The following is a 22,239-nucleotide window of genomic DNA, read 5'->3' as shown; positions in this document are numbered from 1 at the left end:
CTCCAGTGGTTACCTTGACCGCCTAAATTTGACAGTTCTGAAGCATTCCGTGAGAAGGAACACAAGGAACTAAACAGTCCACAGAAATAGGCCTACATAAATCGAATGAAAGCTGTTAGAAGGAAACGACATGGAATTTAACAACCTACAGAAATAAGACTATATAGGCCTACATAAATCGAATGAAAGACAGACAGATCTTTATCAACTTTAACTTCTTGTCATCATCACTTTTGGCACAATTTACACCTTACAGTGATACCGTCGTTTGAAGTGGTTTTTCTGTTGACTGACGTGTGTTTCCGAGCTTCCATGTCGTCTGCTGGTCGATAGTAGATTATCCACATATTAGGTTCACCTACGAAGAGTCTCATTATCTTTATATAGTTCTGTGGAGAGACACTAACACTTAGTGTTTGTTTACTTCAAGAGATATAATTTGGGAAAACAGTCCGCATGGCCCTAAAAGTCAAGTTAATGCACTTCGAATTTGGAACAGTATGAATGACTACTTGGTTCTCCTATAGGAAAGTATATAATATCATACGTTACCCTATTGTCTGTTGAAGAAATGCAATTTTCGTACATAAGACACAACTGCTTTTGAATTTAGATTTATATTCATCAAAATTTAATTCATTTCAACATTCAGATATCACCCGGAAAATACAGATAAGAAAATTGTTAAAAACGAAATTTTGCAGATTGTTACTTTAATGTCTATTGGGCAAGTTACAAAAAAATTACTTTTAATGTTTTTTGGGCAAGTTACACAAAGAAAAGTACCTCAGGAATATAGTGTGGTCTTAAATGCAATAATCTTATGCAATTTTCTTAAAACACATATCACGAATAAAAAATTGCGATCTTTATGTGGTTTAAAACTTGGTTCCTAAACGTTTCACTTAACTAAAAGTACAATCTTAAATTTACATGCAGCCTCAAATATCAGCAACAAGCAGAAATCTTGGCAAGTGTCAAATTGATCTCTAACCTGTGGAAAGTAGGTAAACATTCTGCTATATTTACATTCATATTTCTTTACAAACATATTTCCACACATCTGTTAATTGCATGTGGAGAATTATAGCTACACCCAGAAATTCAAAGCTTCGCCTTTTCCAGAACTGAACAAGACATCTCTTTACCTTAGAATCCAGAGCGAAACGGTGGTAGATTCCAGCAGGAAGCACCAAGAAGTCGCCTGGAACGACCTCGATTCTTATCCACTGATCTGCATTGTCTCCCGTAGGGGTTAGTGCCGTCAGTGCATTGCACGCTGTGCACTGTAGGCATTACTGAAGGTTCTTTGCAGCGTCCCTTCCTAAGGGCCCTAGCTGCAACCTCTTTTATTGCTTTTTCTGTACCTCCGTTCATATTCTCCTCCCATCGTATTTTCCACCCTCTCCCTCTTAGTTTGCCTTTCAGCGCTGAATTACTTCATAGGTCCCAGCCCTTGGCCTCAATTCCATATCAAAAAACTAATTAACAATACAGTGGTTTCCAATGTGAAATGATAAAACTTGAAACACCACATTAGTTTGTTAACCTCAGAGACAAGAAATAGTTAGTTATGTTTAGTAACATTACAGTTTCAAAACAGCATTTCTCAATGTGCCCGAGGAAAGAAGAAACAGCAGATACATGTTTACAGTTTTCCAGCCTTGGATGATAGATGTTTCCAATGTTGAATAAAATATAAGCATAGAGTCGACGTCTTATTTGTACATTCAGAGAATTAGAATTATACCTATGTATATATTCACTTGTTAGAGATTTAAAATAATAGAAATTATCTGAACCACTAAACAAAGAAGTCTTTTAAGACTTTGTGAGCATTTCCTTATTTACTTTTATTTTTATCTTAAATGGCTGCGTGACAGTACCTACAGTATTGTATCCTTTGGTAGCAGAAAGAATCTTTCTCATGGAAAATAATGCTCGTGTACCTTGCTTTTATTCTAATTGAAATAGTATCTATATATATATATATATATATATATATATATATATATATATATATATATATATATATATATATATATATATTTCCTTTTTATATTTATTTTATAATTACCTGTATCTTCTAGTAATTTTTAAAAATCTTTGTTTAATGAATATTATTAAAATGTATAGGGACTTTTTATATATAGTTCGGCATCAATGACCTAGTTGCCGTGATGCTATATTATTATAGTATCAATCAAACAATCAATCTCTTGCAAAAATATTCCACACTTCCTCTTCACCTGCTACCAGGTTCTGAAGTGAGCTCTCCTATCATAAAATGGAGATTTCCTTTTATTTGCTCATGCATTAGCTGACTTTTCTTTTCACATTTCAGTAGGAGATCTGGCTCTCATTCGCAAAGCTAAAGCAACAATAAGGCCACCCTCAAAATGACAGTTGATAAATGTAGGTGTTGAAGATGAAGACGTTTGAATTTGTTTGTCCGTTTTTTTCATCCAACCACATAAAGACCATTCCGGCAATACCCGTGCTAGGCCGTACCACTGATATTTTTTATCTTTAATGAAGCACAACCACAGAATTAGGGGAGAGAGGCCTGACCAGTGTTTTGTAGGTGCTACTTCGATTACCTTAGTTGTGTGCCAAGGCTGCGGTGTTAATATTATGCACTATTACTCAAACGCTTTCTCTTGGCCTACTGTTAAATCCGAGGAACACTAAGCCACAGTTTAGTGGTCCTTAGGAATTTAAGGGAAGTCTGAATGTGAATTGCAATTACAAAACCTATAGAATTAAGAGTCCCCTTCCAAGAGCAAAAACAAATAATTGATTAAATAATAAGAAAAAACAAATGGAAAACTAAAAAATCAAAATTATCGTAGTTATCAGGACAAATGTATAGATGAAAGAACGGTTTATGGAGACAGGGAGAGACTTTATTTTGTTAAACATCTAAGAGAAAGAATTTTCTTAGCATTGTTATCCAGTGATTTGAATCATTACATACAAAAATTAGACTGAAATAAATAATGAATTTTGACCCTACCATCATTTTCATCACGAACTTCGATTATTTACTTTATACACGCAGTAGGTTTCCATAAATTGCTTTCAGCGCCTCAGTGTTGTGGTTGGTATGGTCTTTGCCCGCCTACTCTGTGGCCGCGAGTTCGATTCTTGGGCATTCCATTGAGGAGTGAGAGATGTGTATTTATGGTGATAGAAGTTCACTCTCGACGTGGTTCGAAAGTCACGTGAAGCAGTTGGTCCCGTTGCTGAATAACCACTGGTTCCATGCAACGTAAAAACACCATACAAACAAACTTATGTCCTTGTCACAGCTGTAATTACTAATGTAAACAACCATATTTATTTGAAACCTCTTCTAATTTGCATATCGAATTGTTAACCATTCTTCAGGTGTGAGAAAACACATCTGACTATATATAGACTTCTCCCTGTTGTTGTTGTTGTTGCTGAAAAGATTAAGCTGGCCCTATGCCAGCACGGGCTCTTGCTCATAGAGCAGCCCTTAGGTCATGTAGAATATATGCAGGTGAAAGGTAAATTTGCGATATGAATGTGCACCTTTATTACGATCATATAAATATGAAATTGAGATGTAATGTATGAAAAGGGGAAATGAAAGGTTAACAGGTTATAAACCCATTTGACCCCTAAGGCGCACCCATCTATCAGTAGGAGCAAAAGATCGAGAGCAGCGAGTACTGGCGAGTCAGAGATAGCCAGTAAGGAAAATTTAAATATTAATTATCGTCGGAGAAAAACGGAAAAGGGCAAAAGTCTATAGAGTTAAAATACCATTTTTCATTTACTCGAGGAAAGGGGAAAAAACGTTAGAGAACGATGAAGGAAAAACGAAAATACATAAGTTATAGAAACAGCAACACAGGCGTTAGTAACAGCTTAAATGGAAGATAGAGTGATAGTTGAAAAATTTCGGTCATTAGACGTGAGGCGGCCGAAAACGAAGGAGAAAGGAAGGCTGTTTGGTAGTAGAAAAAGAAGATAATTGCCAACCAAGCAGGTAACAATTATACGTACGTCAGGTTAAAACGATAATCTTTTCCGAGGAGGCGGTTCAGAAGTTCTATCTCGTAAATAGTGCCCTCTTCGAAGAATTCTTATGCCAGCTTAGTTGAAGGAATTTGTCTTGCATTTTTAACTCTTTTACACAGGAGGTCATATAACTCCTTGAAGGTGAGAACGACCTTTGTTTCAAATTCTTCGTTATCACCGAGAGCTATCGCGCCTCAGGGGCGTGATCGGTATGGCCTTCACCTGCCACCTTGGTTGTCGCGAATGTGACAGCAACTGTTTTTTAGGTTCGTGCCAGATGGAGGGAGGCTGACAGCCCTACCTTAGGGGACAAGTTCCAGCCCGTGCGCAAGGACAACTCGAATGGTAAACACAGAGGATTTTAACAATTTTATTTCAAAACTAAAATTTACCAATGTTAACAGTAAAACAAAGCAGTGATACGTCAATTTGGATGGCACAGCACCCCAAATTTAGAAGAAATTAACGTGGACACACGACCACTCAAAGAACAGAAAAATAACTTAAATTAAATCTCACTTTCATTAAAACAAATAGGGACACATTCCCGAAAGTTGATTAAACAAAGTGAGCGAAGGTTTACATCAATTAGCCCAACGATGGCTACAAGAAAGAACAATTACTTACTGTACATAATGTTCACGCCATTCGCAACTACCTCACGGCCAAGTTCACACCCGTACATCCGGAAGAGTTGCTACCTGATCTACGTTAATTAGAAGGAAAATGGTGAGCCCTTGGCGCAGTCTGGTTTTATACCCGAGTGGATCGGGTTAGTCAATTTTACTGAGATTGTGTTCTCTTCAAAAAGAAAGCATTCTTCTGTTTCTTATATAATTTATAAAACAACAAGAATTCTGTTATTAATCCATGAGGGAGGAGAGGCGATGACTGATAAATGCGAACTGAAAAAAGAACCATTCTGCTTTAGCCGCCAGACCGCCTGATACGTGGCAATTCGCCTTACATGGAAAAGCAGAAAATGAATGGATGGGCGGGAAATACGTCTCGGGAAAACTCGTGCACTAGCGTTTCGCGACATCTGTGGCCGCGAGTTCGATTCTCGGGCATATCATTGAGGTATTAGATGTGTGTATTTCTGGTGATAGAAGTTCACTCTCGACATGGTTCGGAAGTCTCGTAATGCCGTCGGCCCCGTTGCTGAATAACCACTGGTTCCAAGCAACGTAAAAACACCTTTAAAAAGAATCGAGTGTCATCTCAGTTGATTCATCGAGAAGCACTGTAGACAATTTCCATATTTAAGTTAAAAGCCCAGTCACAAAGCTTCGGTTTACGATTTATTTTTATTTATTATTTACGGTATTAAAAATATATCAAGAAATACAGATGTAAAAATTAAAAACAACGAGATCCTGAATCCTCCCTTATACTATTCTGCGACTCTGAGACTATTTAATAAGACTTCGGTTCTTTATTGATCTTGTAAATTCAGTGTAGTTTTTAACAAAAATAAGAAACGATATGTTCCACAACATTATAATCAGAGCTAAGACTATTTAATTGCCTGCATGATAGTATAGCACGATGTGTATCAAATATAGCCTTCACTGGTCTAAATAATTGTAAGCTACATAAAACTCCGTATAAAAAGAATTAGTCCAATACAAAGTTCCTGCAGTTTACCCTAGGTGCAAACATTGATAGAAAATGAGAAATTCCAAACGCTCAATGGTAAACTTTAAATTGTACCCTGTGGCTGCATATGCCTATCAATATTCTTTTTCTCGCTCTCTCTTCCTGCAGGAGGAGGAAAGGAAATGCAACCAAAACAACACACATAACGTAAAGTCAGGATCATCGCACAGACATATAAAATATTTATTGAATCATGGAAAACAATGAAAAAATTAGCAGTTTATCTACTCAAAAATATGTCTCAGGAGATACGTTCCCCTAGAATTTTGAGAAAATCGCAAATCTTTGCTTCTGTAAGTAGGTAAACTGCAATTTTTTTCAGATATATTAAAAAGTGGCTGCCGAAGAGCAAGAACCGGTTAATGGTTCCTACCTGGTTCCTATGCTCTCACTTCAGAAACAGTTCCAGCTTGCTGGCACTAGTAAACATTACACTATTCGCGTGAGGTGCACGGCTTTATTCCTTTTGTCCTTTTACAATATGTGCCTCTGTAAGAAGATAAACGACTCATTTTTTTTTTTTAGCAAATATACTTCTGTTTGCAGATGTCGAAAGAAGAAATTGGAAATAGGTGATAAAGCTTCAAGAAACACACAAGGGACCTATGAATTTGGACCCCTAAACTGAAAGATTACCAGATATATATATATATATATATATATATATATATATATATATATATATATATATATATATATATATATATATATATATATATATAATATACGCGCGCACACACACACACACACACACATATATATAATTATATATTATAGATATATAATATATAATATATATTATTATAATATATATATATATATATATATATTTATATATATATATATATATATATATATATATATATATATATATATATGATATATAAATATATAAAAATATAAATATATATTATATATATGTTTATATATATATGTAGCAATTTATATCATATATATATATATATATATATATATATATATATATATATATATATATATATATATAGATATATATATATATATATAAAAAACGGGTCGTGCAGAGGCGCCAAAGCAGTCTTTCTCGAGTGGCGTACAATAGGGTAAGGTGTAAAACACTGTGATTTTTGCTCGGCCAAGTTCATAATCTCTGCTGTTAAAGGTCAGTGAGATTTTTTAGAGTAATCGTTACCTATCTTTGTCATCCATGGGTTTAAGGGTATAAGTCTGGGTTAAGTTTTAGGGTAACTATAAGAGAGTCCGGTTAGTATTTTTTTTTCTTTTGTCAGAGCACGACCAATTGCTATGATTTATAACTTTTTCTGTAACTTTGTACTTAGTTGTTGGGTGTGAGGTTTTGAGATCCCATGGGTCAAAGGTGTATTTTAGTATTCATTGGTGGGTCGCATGTTTGCGCAAGTTGGCCTCTTAATTTGATTACAGTACTTTTGTGTCAAAGTTGTTAAATTTATTAGAGCAAGGTACAGTAAGATTACAGAGAGCGGATGGCAAAGGACAGAAAGTGATGCAGTTGGAGACCAGTGGGACATTGTGAAAAAAACTTGAGTATCATCCACAAGGTATCACCCAAATATACTGTAGGCGGAACCTTCTTGCAGGGGAAATGAACTGGAACAATCAGAAAGCAGGCATAAACTGAGTACATCGTTAAAATAAAACATTTTATCACTGATGGGGTGGATGGGAATACCCTAAATTCAATATGCATTGCCACTTATTTTTTTATGTGTGAACGAACTATGAATAAATGGAGACTAATATATAACCAATCTCTGAAATAGTTTGGCAGTAACTTTTACACCTCAGAATCTGAACATAGCGTACAAAATGTTCAACAAACAGGGAAGCACTGTCGCATTGTCTTTTTCTTGTACTGACAGGAGATGTCTATGTATAGGTTGTATTCATAATCATCGTCCACTTGTTTTTCTTTCATAGAGAAGGACCCTAAGTTTCTTTCAAGATCTCGTACCTCTACAGTTTGCCTTTTGTGTTATGGTCTAAGCTGGTGGCAGGGAACGACAGCCAGCCAACGAAGTTTTAAATACACGTCCAGCAAGAAACCATAGTGTTGAGGTTGGTCTTTTCTCTTACATTGTGTTATAGACTAATGTATATTTATTAGCTTGTGAGTTGACAATATACCTTTCTAGAGCAGTGCTCAGGACCCTAGCAATTTTTCCCCAATTTGGGAGGGTTAGTATCTGTATAATAATAATAATAATAATAATAATAATAATAATAATAATAATAATAATAATATTCACCACCTCCATCTCTTAAAGCGTAGCGCTAGAGACCAGAGTTACTAAAATAGATTCACATCAACCGTGCATTTGATGTCTAGGCCAGTCCCTTAGGACGCTCCTGACTGGCTATTGATGAGCCAATCACAGGGCTGGAAACTCTCAGTCTCTCTCGAGAGTTCACATGGGTAGGATCTATGTTCCACCTCTCCTGAGGGATACGTCTTTCAAAATTATTGCTCAGGAGAGGTGGAACATACAGCCTGCCCATGTGAACTCTCGAGAGAGACTGTGTCCAGCCCTGTGATTGGCTTATCAACAGCCAATCAGGAGCGTCGTAAGGGACTGGGCTAGACATCAAATGCACGGGTGATGTGAATCTACTATAGTTCATTAATGACTTTGTTTATTTCAGGAAACGTCTATCTGAAATTGGAGGGGGAGGGCTTGAATGCATGAAATACCCAGATGTGGAGGTTGATGTTTTCTCGGGGTCAACCATCACAGACAGGCTGTTGCCTTGTGGAGTAGCTTGTCAATGTAGGTATGCTTGCCTATTCAACATTTACAATATTTAAAAGCAAGATATAGTCGGTGTTCCTGCCAAATATAACTGTGCTTTCATATGGTTTTGATTAAGAAAAATCAACACTTGCCAATTTCAGTATTCTTTGCATGTTCTAAGTACTGCACCATTTACACGAAACAGGAGTTACCTGAATATCTTTTTTAATGACTATGTTTGTTTTTCTTGATAAATGCATTAGTTAACTAACAATTATAGTTTGAGAAACGTGTGATGATTATCTGTCTTATTTTCTTAGAAATACTCTACTGTACTTAGTTTCTCAAAATTTTAAGTTGCTTCACACAGATATTACATTGAATTTGAATTTTTATGCATGGCAGCCCAGGTATACATTTGAACTTCATATGTAGGAGTAAAGGAGTTCGGTATTTGTTTGCCTGAATTGCTGAAACATATATCTGGTTTCAGAGTTAGTAATAATTTTGAATTATTATTGAATAAAAATGCTTTAGCAGTCACTACAGTATTCCTGAAAGCATTCTTACCTGGAAATGTGAACTATTACACAAGGATTATTGCCTGCTAGTCATTAAGGCATTTTCTTATTAGAACAGAAATATTTCACATTTTGCAGTGTACATCACTTTGGTAAGTGGGCCTGTTTCCAGTGATTTTACACAGCAGATCAAGGTCTTTGTCTATAGGCCATGGCAATTAAAATCTCGGTTATTCAGATAAATCAGCTGGATCCATACATGGAAGCATTGGAAGGTCTAGAAAGTTAAGAATTTATTTCTGTTCGGTGACAGGCATCCTCTCGCCATCAGCCATATCCTGTGCGATAAGTTCTCTTACAAAAATAAACTTTGCTACCTCTGCATATTTACAATCCTTAGGAACAAATCCTTTGGCTCAGTACTGTAAGTCTCATAGTTTAACTTGGTGGTCTGGTTAAGTTCCCTATAAAAAAAATATAATAAAAAAAGATGACCTTGTCAATGAACTACTTACTTATTTATCAAAGTCTCTTTTCTTCCTTGTTAGGGGTTGTGAGTCCTTAAACATGAAAGAATGAAGTTACATGTAACGACAACGAACACATTCTTAAAGACAACAGAACAGGAAAAGAGCGAGATACATCTGCTACAAAACAAATATCAGAGGTAAGGCAGAATGAATGGCATCAGTTTCTTTTTGTTACTAAAATGCATAGTGAATCTAAAGGAAAACTAAATGTAATGGATGTATTATACACTTACCAACTTATGACGGGGTTCCTATGTACGATGGTACATGATTTTCTTCCTCCATACTACTGTGATACAGACATTTCATTTGTATATGAGGCTAGGTTAACTGCATCCCGTCACCCGTAATGCCTTTAAAGAAAATTAAGGACTGTATGCTCCTGTGGTAATGGGATGAACGAGGGCCATCGCAGTAAAAGTGTTAAAAATTTTAAAGAAGAAATCAAAGGAACAACATAACTCCTTCCAGGCGTGTCATTTTAGGTTTACTAGCCATATCCGGTGTTACGTTGGCTTGTCATCTGCGTAACTTGATCTGCCAGCATTAAACACCATATACGTAGTAAATGTCAAGCAGACGGCCGCACGAAGATAACGTTTATTAATTTAATATGTCGACCACACAATATAGAAATGGGTGTATATAATTCTTTGACCACAAGGAGATTCCCCCATGTTTAGTACTGCTATAGCAGATTCACATCAACCGTGTACCTGATGTCTAGGCCAGTCCCTTACGATGCTCCTGATGGGCTGTTGATAAGACAATCACAGGGCTCTGGAAACTCTCAGTCTCTCTCGAGAGTTCACATAGGCAGGATGTATGTTCCACCTTTCCTGAGGGATACGCCAATCAGGAGCGTCGTAAGGGACGGGCCTAGAGACCAGATGCACGGTTGATGTGAATCTACTATAGCCCCTCGGAGTGGGTGACGCGTAGATAACAAGCCAAAGTAGCAGCCCTTATTCTCTCTACGGCGATGTCCTCGGAAATGGACAAGTCAGGGAAAACGCGAAATTTGCTTTGATTGCTGAGAAAAGTTGTCCGATCTTTCGTCTGACACATCAGAAAGGAAGTTCCGTAGATTCGGCGAAATAGCTTCGTTCTTCGCGTCTGGGAAATATCTCTGTTTTGACAGGAAACTGTCCTCGTTTGCGCTCACTGGAAGCTAGATTAACCAAAGTCTTTGATATCACGAGATGCGAATTATCTGTGAGGGATAATTTGACAACACTGTAAGATCTAATTAAAAGAGTGCAAGCGCAATTACAGCTTTCATTAGCGATTAATGAGTTCGGGATTTTTTAAGATCGAAATAAAAAAAACCTTGTTTCTCATTCATTAGAGACACCTCTCCCTATCTCACCTTTTTCCTCCCTTTGATTCTCTTTGATCCCTGCACCTGTCAGGGTCCACAGGTCAATTTCATTTTCATAAACATGAAAAGAATCAGCCCCTCCCTTTCAACCCTTTCCTGTTAATTTCCGGGATTGAATGACTTTTCTTTTCTGTGGCGCTGCAGGAAATCTCATATCATTCAGATCAAAGGTAACGACGCATCGTCAGGGGACACTTAAACTTAGTCGCAATGGTTGACTTCCTTAGGTCACGACGTTCCTCATCTAAAAAGCAATAGAACTAGTCTATTTGGCATAATCAGTTTTCTATCCTGTTGACGTCTCATTTAGAAAGCGTAGGCGAAGTTCCATTTGTAATTGTGATTTCCCACAAGATTTGCATTTTTTTCTCGGGGAGCTTAATGACCAGCCATTCAGAAATATTCAAACTGACCAAAAGTAACAGTTTGTATTTTACAGAATGTCAGTGAGTGTATAAGTAATCCCTTTCCACGTTGTTCTGTATAAATAGACCACTTTTTATTTTAGGCAAAAACATTGACGAAGTCCAACAGGATAGACGTAACTGTTGTTTTGAATTGGCAGAGTTCAACCGACTCCTATACATTCCTGCCATCACTGCTTCCGGAAATAAGAAAATTGTATACAAATGGAAATCGTCGTAACTCGTTAAAAGGATATACGTAAACTCATCATCGATCATGCACAATGATACTTACACAAAAACAAGTATCGCTTTACTATGCGCCATAGTGATACCTTGAGATAAGTGATCAGAGCTCACCCCAACTTCAACAATGAAAACTTATAAGACAGGAGAGAGAGAGAGAGAGAGGAGAGAGAGAGAGAGAGAGAGAGAGAGAATGGTTCATTAGTGTCTGAGAGAGAGAGATAATGGTTCATTAGTGTCTGGATAATTTTATGACATCTTTATTCGGGGCTAAAGAGAGAGAGAGAGAGAGAGAGAGAGAGAGGAGAGAGATAATGGGTCAGCATAACGTTGATAATTTTATGAACTACATATTGTGGACTGAGAGAGAGAGAGAGAGAGAGAGAGAGAGAGAGAGAGTTACAAGGATTAGGATGTCTCAAAGACTTATTAGTCCATCCGAGGAGACATAGTGTGCTCACTTTTCTCTAGGAGCATGTTTTACTGTTTAATCACGGTGTACCTAATGATTCTGTCTAGCTTTCTTTTAAACTCTTCCACACTGTTGCTGTTTACGACTTATGGCGGCAGTTTATTCCATGTGTCACATATCTTGAATGTGAAGAAGTTCCCACAACGGGATGTGTTGTATCTCTTCAGTTCTAGTTTCCATTCATTGTTTTTTTCTGGTTTTCGTTTAACTTAAATAGGCTACTGTCTACTTTTGTTATGCTTTTCAGTATTTTGATTGTTTCTATTAGTTGTCCTCGCAATCGTCGTGTTTCTAAGCCAGACATGTTCAGGCTCTCTAGTCGCCTTTGGTAACTTATTAACCTATTTACCTGATGGATGGAATTAACTTTGTGGCTCTAGCTTGTACCCCTTTGATCTATTTATGTCCTTTCTTAGTGTTGGTGACCAAAACTGTACTGCATATTCAAGATGAGGTCTAACTATTGATGTGTAGACTGAGGCACCGTTTCCTTGTTTCTGTTTTTGAACTGCCTCCTCATGTAATCCACTAGTTTCTGTGCCTTTTCAGCTTTTATGCACTGTTTTGTGGATTTTAAGTCCTTGGTAATAATGACTCCAAGGTCCTCTTCTTGTTCTACACCATTTATGTCATTCCCAAACAGAATGTAGTTGGCATGAGGGTTGTTTGTTCCTATTTGTAACACTTTACGCTTATCTGAGTCTGCTGCATTTACACCTGGCCTGGTGTCATCTGCAATTTTGTCTATCCTGCTAGTTAAGCCTACATCAATGTCATTTATATAAATCAAAAACAAGAGAGGGCCAAGGACAGAACCCTGAGGAACTCTGCTTGTCACATCTGCCCATTCTGATTCTTCACCGTTAATTACGACTCTGTTTTTTATACGTTAGCCAGTCTTCGATCCAGTCTGCTATTTCTCCTGGAATTCCCAAAGCTCTTAAATTTTATCTTTAGTTTTTTATGTGGAACTTTGTCAAAGGCCTTTTGGAAATCTAAGAGTATATCTATTGCTCTACTACTGTCGTAAATACCAAGCATGTTACGAAAAACCTCCAAGAGGTTTGATAGGCAGGATCTGTTTAGTCTGAAACCGTGTTTGCTGTTTAACGAGAAGTTGTTTCCATCAGTGTGATCCACAGTTTGATCTGCAATTATGGACTAAAGAATCTTATAAAACGACCGACGTTATAAAGATTGGTCTATAATGTAAACTGGGGGCCCATTGCCTAGTTTCCATCCCTTTGGTGCCTTTCGTTGTTCTGCACTTTTTTTGTGGAGAATGGGTCAGTATAACGTTGATAATTTTATGAACTAACTATTCTGGACTGAGAGAGAGAGAGAGAGAGAGAGAGAGAGAGAGAGAGAGGAGAGAGAGATAATGGCTCAGTAGTATCTGGATAATTTTGGCATCTTTATTCGGGGCTGAGAGAGAGAGAGAGAGAGAGAGAGAGAGAGAGAAGAGAGAGAGAGAGAGAGAGGAATGGGTGAGTAAAACTCTGATAATTTTATGACCTATCTATTCTCGACTGAGTTAGAGAGAGAGAGAGAAATTGATTTTTGTGTTTATGCCTAGGATCGTACATAGAAAACGAACAGGATATGTACTTGGCAGTTAGATATATCTCACAGAGTATTCGCAAGCCTTCAAAGAGATAACACGTAACAGGTCAGGTCGAGTTCACAGCAAACGATTGAATCATCCTATGGGGAATATCTATTGAGTAACCGCAATGCAGTCGAATGGATGAAGGGACTTGATAGAACGGTGAAAGCTTTTTTTTTTTTTTATCTCACAATAGACAGCGAGCGTCAGACAGGGTACAGCAACCACCAAACTGAAAACGGAAACGCCCTCTATCTCCAAGAGTCAGAAAATAATACAATCGGTCACAATCTGCCTCGAACATCTTTGAGCATTATACTGTTCCTGGCATCAGATGACATCAAACAAATCCAGAGCTAGTGGAAGTATCAATGGGAGAGAATAGGTATACAAGTTAATGCTGAAGACTAAATGAAAAGTATAAAAGTTGTTTTTTGGTTAATGTTTTTTGTAAGAAAAAATGGAAAAAACCACCTGCCTACGGGGACAATATTATGAAAATATGGGCTAATGGTCTTTTCTACTCTCTCTTTAACTTGAAACATAAATCTGTAGAGAGAGAGAGAGAGAGAGAGAGAGAGAGAGAGAGAGAGAGAGAGAGAGAGAGAGAGAGAGCTGCAGAACTTCCTTAGTCTGACTGGAACTGTTATTAATATACCTCACTGAATATTTTTCCCTGAACCCTCAGCATTACAAATTTTCAGACTAGAATTCTATATTTAAAATCTTTTCTTTTTTTAAACATCATTTTACTCTGTTCGTGTTTCATGTTTCATATTCGTCCCAATACTCTTCAACTATTCGTCTGGAATACCTTGAAAGCTGGAATTTATCTTGTATTTATCATCAAATACAATATTTGCTGTTTAACTCGTATGATTTTCATTATTGTAGAATCCCTTAGCTGAACTTTATCAGATGGCAATCTGAACGTGTTCAGATTATTATTCCCAATTCCCAACCTACTTTTCTAGCTTCCATCACACAACAACTTTCGTCCCCTTTCCTTACATTGTTCCTGTTCTTGGTCATCCCGGGGAGCAAAATATGCCCTTGAAAGTATCTTTATTAGCATTAAGTTAAAACAGGAAGGGAAATCACAGAATCATTTGCCATCAGACACGATGTTTTCTAGTTACTACAGTGTTTGATATCTGTACTTTTCTGTTTGGTATTCTCTAGTTTCAGTGTCATTCTGCAGATGCTGTTATACTCGGAAATAGTTCCTCAAATCTTCAGTACCAACGAAGCCTATTACTCACTCTGCCATCATTTAAGAATAGGAAATAACAAGTGCAGTCAGTGAGAATTGTACTACTACACCACGAAGTGAAACGGAAATAAAAAAATAACATTTTAGAACCCAACATGTTCTATACCAACGAAGCAGGGAAACGATTGCCTCCTCTTAAATGCAAATATAGTATAGTAGAAATTAAATTCCCAAAGTCCTAGTACTGCCTGTCCTCTTCCTTAAAAAGAATGAAATAAAAAAGAACACAAAGCAATGAAAAATGTGACGTATCTTGGTAGTTTTAAGTCCTTATTTCCCCTCCACAATCACAAAGAATCTCCGAGAAAAGGCAGATGGTGAAATACAAGAAAATCTCAGATATTCTTCTTATCTAATTCTGAGGGCCTCTTGTCTTATTAGTTCCCAATGCTATCTTCCATTGATATCCAAGGCAGTTTCTCTCTCCCATCTGAGCTGCGCTTCCGACATTATTGGTAGTATTTTTGAGCGTGGAGAACTACGAAGCAAACAGCTCGAGAATCGTAATACGTACCGGAAGTGGAATTCATTCATTTTCGAGGATAAGATGCTGATCAAGAGATCTGCGTTACTCTCCCAGGAAACTAATGATATAGTATCGACTGGCATTTTTCACAAGTATCAAGACTAGTATGGCAAGATATATAGGCATCTATGCATTCTCACTGAGCTTTATTTTCATAAAAATAATTTCTGGACGTGAAGACTACAAACATAAAACGTGTGTTAAAAAGAAACGATTTAGCTTCATACAAGAGAATAGATTATAAGAACTATCAATGATGATGTGGATTATTCCATGTCGGTACAAGAAAAGGGATGATGTGGTGGGGACCATCGCATAAAGTAATGATTGGGATAGTTCTTCCCCTGTCGTTACACACACACACACACACACACCTACGCGTGCGCACGTAGGTGAGTCATTAACGGTTTAGTGACGTAAAGACCAACTCCAAGTTTTTGCTCATTGCAGTTATAATCTTTTAGAATGAAAATGGTGCCATTACTGAAATTCAACACATTTAGTAGTATATTTGCAACTATAATAGTAATGCAGGATAACGTCTCTAGAGTTGTAATTGCTTTAGGTGAATGAAGCACAGAAAAAAACTCTCACCGTCCGTAGAACATTATATAAGGAGCAAAATAGACATCCTTTGAAAAATATTTCTTGTGCTTCCAAAGGTACAACCTCCATTACTCGTTCAAATTACTCCGAAGGTGTGAATTTGAAATAGGTATTCAATTAGTCCCTGCAAACGCTCAAACATTTGTACTGCGATTTTGTTGAACAGCCAGAACATTCTATCGTAAAAGTGATTGAATTATCCTTATATCTGTAAATATTAGAACTCAAAGTTTCCAGTAAGAAAATATGACCAATGACCAAATTACAAGCAGAATAAAAACTGCAATATATCGTCTTATTTGAAGGGTAACTCTTCCTGAGGAGTTTATTCTCTCAAACCCGTACTCTGGCCCACTGCCCCATCCCTATCCCCCGTCCCCTCATATACAAATACAATTGTTCCCAAGGAGTTTGAATAATGGTTCCCTGGTTTAAGCCGTCGCCATCTTTCGTCTTCTTCTTCTTCTTCTTCTATTGTAGTGAAATGACTCACGAAATTGCATACTGCACAGAAATATTTTGACATCACAAGAAATATCTTCCTATCCTGCCCACGCATCTGCTGAAAATGACATCTTTTAGGCAAACATCGTTTAATCCTAATTAATTCCTCCTCTTGCCTTGCCCTGTGGAGTTTGCTACTGTCTCCTTTTCCCTCCTACACCAGAGTTACCCCCAGGAAATTATTCCACGAATTCCTCTGTAATCACCACAAATCCTATTAGCAGTTGACCCTCCGAAATAACAAGGCAATCTTTTATGAGGTTTAAAGAGACAAGTGGACTTGCAAATCAGTCCAGCAAGGAGATGGTCACGTCTTACAAGATTACCAAGATGGTTAAATGTATTCGCCAGCTGCGCTGAGCAGTGAGCAGTTTCTTCAGATTCTTGATATTTATGAGGGAGTGAGAATCGAGGCGTGGCTGGCGAGGGGATTATATACGCTAGATGGAAGAAGTTACTCTGACAACCGAGTATTCACTGAGTAGCTTTTTTGGCGTCGTCAGATGAGAGTTAGAAAGACGAAGAATTTCATAAAAGGTAGACCTTTTCTCGTGATTATGCAAACTGAGGGCCTCTGTCTTAGAGCACTGAAAAACAAGGTAATACCTGCCACGCGGTGTTTGTGTGAATTTTATAGGCGAACAAAACGATAAAATCGTTTCATACAGATGTACATGGAAATTGCTGGTCTTCTTTGAGCAAGCGTATGTATTTAAACTATTTACAACGTACGAAATTCTTTAATACATCGAAATTAAGGAGGGTCACTATTCGGCCTTACAATCACTTGATGTACTCGTTCTTACTTCCTGTTTTACAGGGCTGAACCTAAGAGTTTTTTAGTGGGGTGGGCACTGGACTTCTTTGTTTTTTCTCTTATACTTAGTTATCACATAAAATATCATATTTGTATACTGTACACTTATTTCTTCAGCTTCATGTATAATTTAGCATACATAATAAAAATGCTATTTGAAAAAACACTTATGCCCTTATGCCATATTGTAGTTAACAATTTTTTGTAGCTATGATAAACAATTTTACAAATTCTGTCTTTTTGAAGTAGTCTTTGTTATATTCAAATCGCCTACAAACCTTTTTGGCGAAACTGATTTGGTGGCTGGGCAATTTATTTTTGTAGCTGTTTTAAATCCTTGGCTGGAAACTCTTATGGATAGAATCAACAGAGTATCAACCCACACAGGCTCCGAAAGGAAATTAAACTGCAGAGAGAGACAAGTTATCGGAAAAGCTAATAAACAAATATGAGGAAATAGAAAACGAAACCAACAAATCTGAAATTCAGGAAACGTCAATAGGAATGACTTTGCTCCTTGTTTAAATATTTGGAGATCAGATGAAAAGTAAACCAGGTAAACTATTCCAAATTTTAGTTGTGGCTGAGATAAAACTCCTCGCAAACTGACCCTCCTATTAGTCGACCGATTTTTTGTTCAAATACCTCTGTAAACCAACCAGGAAATAGATCCCGTGTTAGCGAAGGCTGATGTTTTCTCCGAAAGTTCGCAAGAAATGCTCGGACTTTTGACACACCAGTCACAACCGGATTTGTAAGGTATGTCATAGTTTCTTCTACCCAAGGAGAACACCCTTTCTGAGAATATCTCCTGCTTAAGAACACGAAAGATTTATATATCTAAATATTCATGTTATAGAAAACATGTTTGAGTGAACAGTTTCAGAGATTTTGAGCACAGAGTAATTATCCCTTACGTACATGTGTATGAATTTAAAACGTCCAGTATTTGCCGTCGTTTAAGTCATTCGCGGAATGAAGGAAATATCGCCAGCTTTTACCATAAAGGAGGGGGAGGCACTTCCCTCTCTCTACAGAGAGAACAAAGAGGCTGAAAGCAGAACCGAATGTGAGTCTTGCACGAGAGAGAGAGAGAGAGAGATATGAATATCCCGGAGGCAAAATGAGGGGAAATTCGACCAACCGCAAAAAGACGGGGCTTTTGGGAGTGCGTGTGCCTCCGAGTGGCTGATATTGGAGACGTTCCGTTTGATGTACCATTTATGAAGGTTGAGCGAGATAAGGGAATGGTTCTGTTTAGGTTGTCTTCCTTCTGCGGTGCAACGGCATGTGAAGGGATACGAGGGAGAACAATTTATGATTTCACAGATCTCGAATGAGTTAGATATGGGAGGGAACCGATACTCACGATGGAATAGTGACTCATAATACGACTAACAGCAGTAAAACCATTTCTGCTGATGGGCAAACTATAGGAAGAAGAAGAAAAATGTAAATATGCATGAAAACAATGAGGAATGTGAGTATTTAGGAACAAAGTTAATGTCGGAGTTATATTTGTCATAAATGACGTTTATTAAGCGTTTTTAGAAGGATGTTTATTTCTAACAGATTTGACAAGCTTAGATTGTAGTCAAAGTAACATATTCATTAGTGGTATAGTGGGACGTTGAAACGTAGCAGGGAAAATCTCTCTCTCTCTCTCTCTCTCTCTCTCTCTCTCTCTCTCTCTCTCTCTCTCTCAATCACACACTTATACTCATCTCGACTGCAGTCTGGGAAACGGTAAAACTGCAATAAATAGTAATTCCCCCAAAACTGAAGCAGTACTTTTAAGCCAGGGTTTCCCCATAAATCATTATACAATATCGCTGAACCTGAATCAACCTTTATAACTATTTATAATTTTCCTTTTAGTGAAGGTTTGCAGATTTCCAAATTCATTTATGTCGGTTTTAAAAGTTGAAGAGCCTCTGTGTTAAAAGTAAAAATAAAAAATAACACATAAATTCGAGGAGGCTTCAGAGTGTAGCTACGAAAATTTAAAGGATTAAATACGACTATGTTGTCTTCCACTGATTTATGTCACCCCATTTTGGTTACATGGGTGTAATTTTCGTTTATCACGGACGGAATCCAACTCGCAATTATTTATTTTCGTGTGTTTCAGTTGCCGAAGATTAAACGAATACATTCCTTCCAAGAGAGAGGTGAAACATTTCTAATTTTAAATCTCAAATTACAAAGGCTGTCAGCTGCAGAGTGATCAATTGACTAAATGTGCACAGAGAGAAAAAATAAACACTGTCATTTCGCAGTTAAAGCTTTCTAGGAGAGAGAGAGAGAGAGAGAGAGAGAGAGAGAGAGAGAGAGAGAGAGAGAGAGAGAGAGAGAGAGAGAGAGAGAGAGAGAGAGAGAGAGAGAGAGACGCGGCAATATGCTGCCTTAATTTCAGATCAGTTAACTCGGTCGAGAAGAGCACTTTATTCTTTTGCCCAGCTGCAATAATGTTCCTTTGGAGATTTACTGCTGCAATTGTAACATTTTACGCTCTTTCTTTTTAGGGTTGTTCAGTGTCTAAAATGCATGTTTTTTTTTTTTTTTGGTAGATGAATAACATACATTCTTCGCCTGCTTCTTTATTCTTTCGCCGACTCAACTTGCAACTTGAGAAGCACAGATCTCAATCTGTCAAAAATCAGTTAGAAATTGACATCTAGAGTAAAGATGGTTTTAGCAGCCAAAATATCTGAACAAATCATCTCTCTATTATTGTGAGCTATTCTTAGCTGAATTAGGGAAAACTACTGCCAATGATTATGGCCGATGGGCTTGAGATAAGAAATGGTTCAAGTTAATGGAAATAACTTATTTGAAATCAGTTAGGGTATCACAGGGCTTTTTATATATTAGAAGACTATATTATTTACTTACAAAGACCTAATATATCTATAATAATTATATATATTATAAATTATATATATATATATAATATACTATATATATATATATATATATATATATATATATATATATATATATATAGTAGTACCATTTTACTCAATGCAGTCCGATGGAAGTTCCTTAAGAGATAGACTTGATTTTTCAAAGATAGTCAATAAGCCAAAAAAAAAAAAACCCAAAAAAACAAAGATAGTCATATGTACGTAACGTACATATGACTGTTTTTTTTTTTTTTTTTTTTTTGCTTATGGTTTTGGTTTTTTGGTTTGGAATATACTTACAAACAGAAAGTGTCTTTTTTACAACATAATGCCTACATGTTGCAGTTGCACAGTAACATTTTTAGGTGATATTTAAAGTGATTTTGAAAACCATTTAAATTTACAGTTGATTTTCGTGATTTTGATCAAAATAACTGATTTTGATTGATTTTTATTTTGATTTTAAAATCAATGTTTTGGGGTGATTTTTATTTTGATTTCCAAAATCACTAAATTTATTTATTTGCCCATCTTTGTGTACGCATAACTCTTTCGGATATCCAGAGGCTTCGGATCAGTTGGTCATTTATCCCGTATGGTCTTAGTAGCCTACTGTCAATGCACCTCATGCGGTGTAATGTAATTATTACTTGCGGTTCAATGCAGCGTCCCATCGGCCGTAGCTACAACCCCTTTCATTATGTTTACTGTACCTCCGTTAAATATTCTTTCTTCCTCCTATTTCCACCTTCTACCAACCATTGGTTCATAATGCAAATGCCAGGTTTTCGTCCAGTTACGCCTTTCAAACCTTTTTACTGCAAATTTCCTTTTCATTTGTGAATGATCTCATAGGTCCCATATATAGATTGAATTTCAAGGATGTGAGGCCAATGGGACTGTTCCAAAATTTTATATATATATATATATATATATATATATATATATATATATATATAATATATATATATATATATATATATATATATATCGTGGCCGGACAGTTTGCCTGCGGACAGTTTCCCTACCGGACATTTTGCCTACAGAAAGTTGGCCTACCGGACATTATGCCTACTGAACATTATGTTTACTGGACATTGTGCCTACAAGACATTATGACTACGGACATTATGCCTACCGGATATTTTGCCTACTGGACATTATGCCTACGGACATTATGCTTACCGGACATTATGCTTACCGGACATTATGCCTATGGACATTATGCCTACTGGACATTATACCTATGTACATTATGCCTACCGGGCATTATGCCTACCAGACATTATGCCTATGGACATTATGCCTACCGGACATTATGCCTACCGGCCATTATGCCTACCGGACATTATGCCTACCAGACATTATGCCTACCGACATTATGCCTATGGACATTATGCCTACTGGACATTATGCCTACGGACATTATGCCTACCGGACATTATGCCTACCGGACATTATGCCTACCGAACATTATGCCTACCGACATTATGCCTATGGACATTATGCCTACTGGACATTATGCCTACAGACATTATGCCTACGGATATGATGCCTACCGGACATGATGCCTACCGGACATTATGCCTACCAGACATTATGCCTACGGACATTATGCCTACCGGATATTTTTGCCTACTGACATTATGCCTTACGGACATATGCTTACCGGACTTATGCTTACCGGACATTATGCCTTGACATTATGGCCTACTGAATTATACCTATGTACATTATTGCCTACCGGGCATTACCCTACCAGACCATTATGCCCTATGGACATTATGCTAACCGACATTATGCCTACCGGACATTATGCCTACCGGACCATTATGCCTACCAACTTATGCCTACCGACATTATGCCTATGGGACCATTATGGCCTACTGACATTATGCCTACGACATTAATCTACCGTGACATATGCCTACCGACATTTGCCTACCTAACATTATGGCCTACCGACATTATGCCTATGGACATTATGC

The 22,239-nt window shown here is 37.2% G+C and overlaps 1 protein-coding gene across 1 annotated transcript in view; it reads right to left on the bottom strand.

Annotated features, from left to right (window-relative positions):
• Positions 1-227: 227 nt before the first annotated feature.
• The window catches only part of LOC135216490 (acireductone dioxygenase-like), a 22,087-nt gene continuing 75 nt past the window's right edge, over positions 228-22,239 (bottom strand). The window contains exons 2-3 of the mRNA XM_064251861.1: positions 1,149-1,286; positions 228-389 (exon numbers count right to left, since the gene is read on the bottom strand). Of these exons, the coding sequence (XP_064107931.1) occupies positions 228-389; positions 1,149-1,286 (300 nt within the window). The remainder of the gene's footprint in view (positions 390-1,148; positions 1,287-22,239) is intronic.

Source organism: Macrobrachium nipponense, chromosome 6 (assembly GCF_015104395.2).
Source record: "Macrobrachium nipponense isolate FS-2020 chromosome 6, ASM1510439v2, whole genome shotgun sequence".
Taxonomy (NCBI): domain Eukaryota; kingdom Metazoa; phylum Arthropoda; class Malacostraca; order Decapoda; family Palaemonidae; genus Macrobrachium; species Macrobrachium nipponense.
The sequence above is the reverse complement of the archived record's forward strand: the minus strand, read 5'-3'. Positions and strand labels throughout refer to the sequence as shown.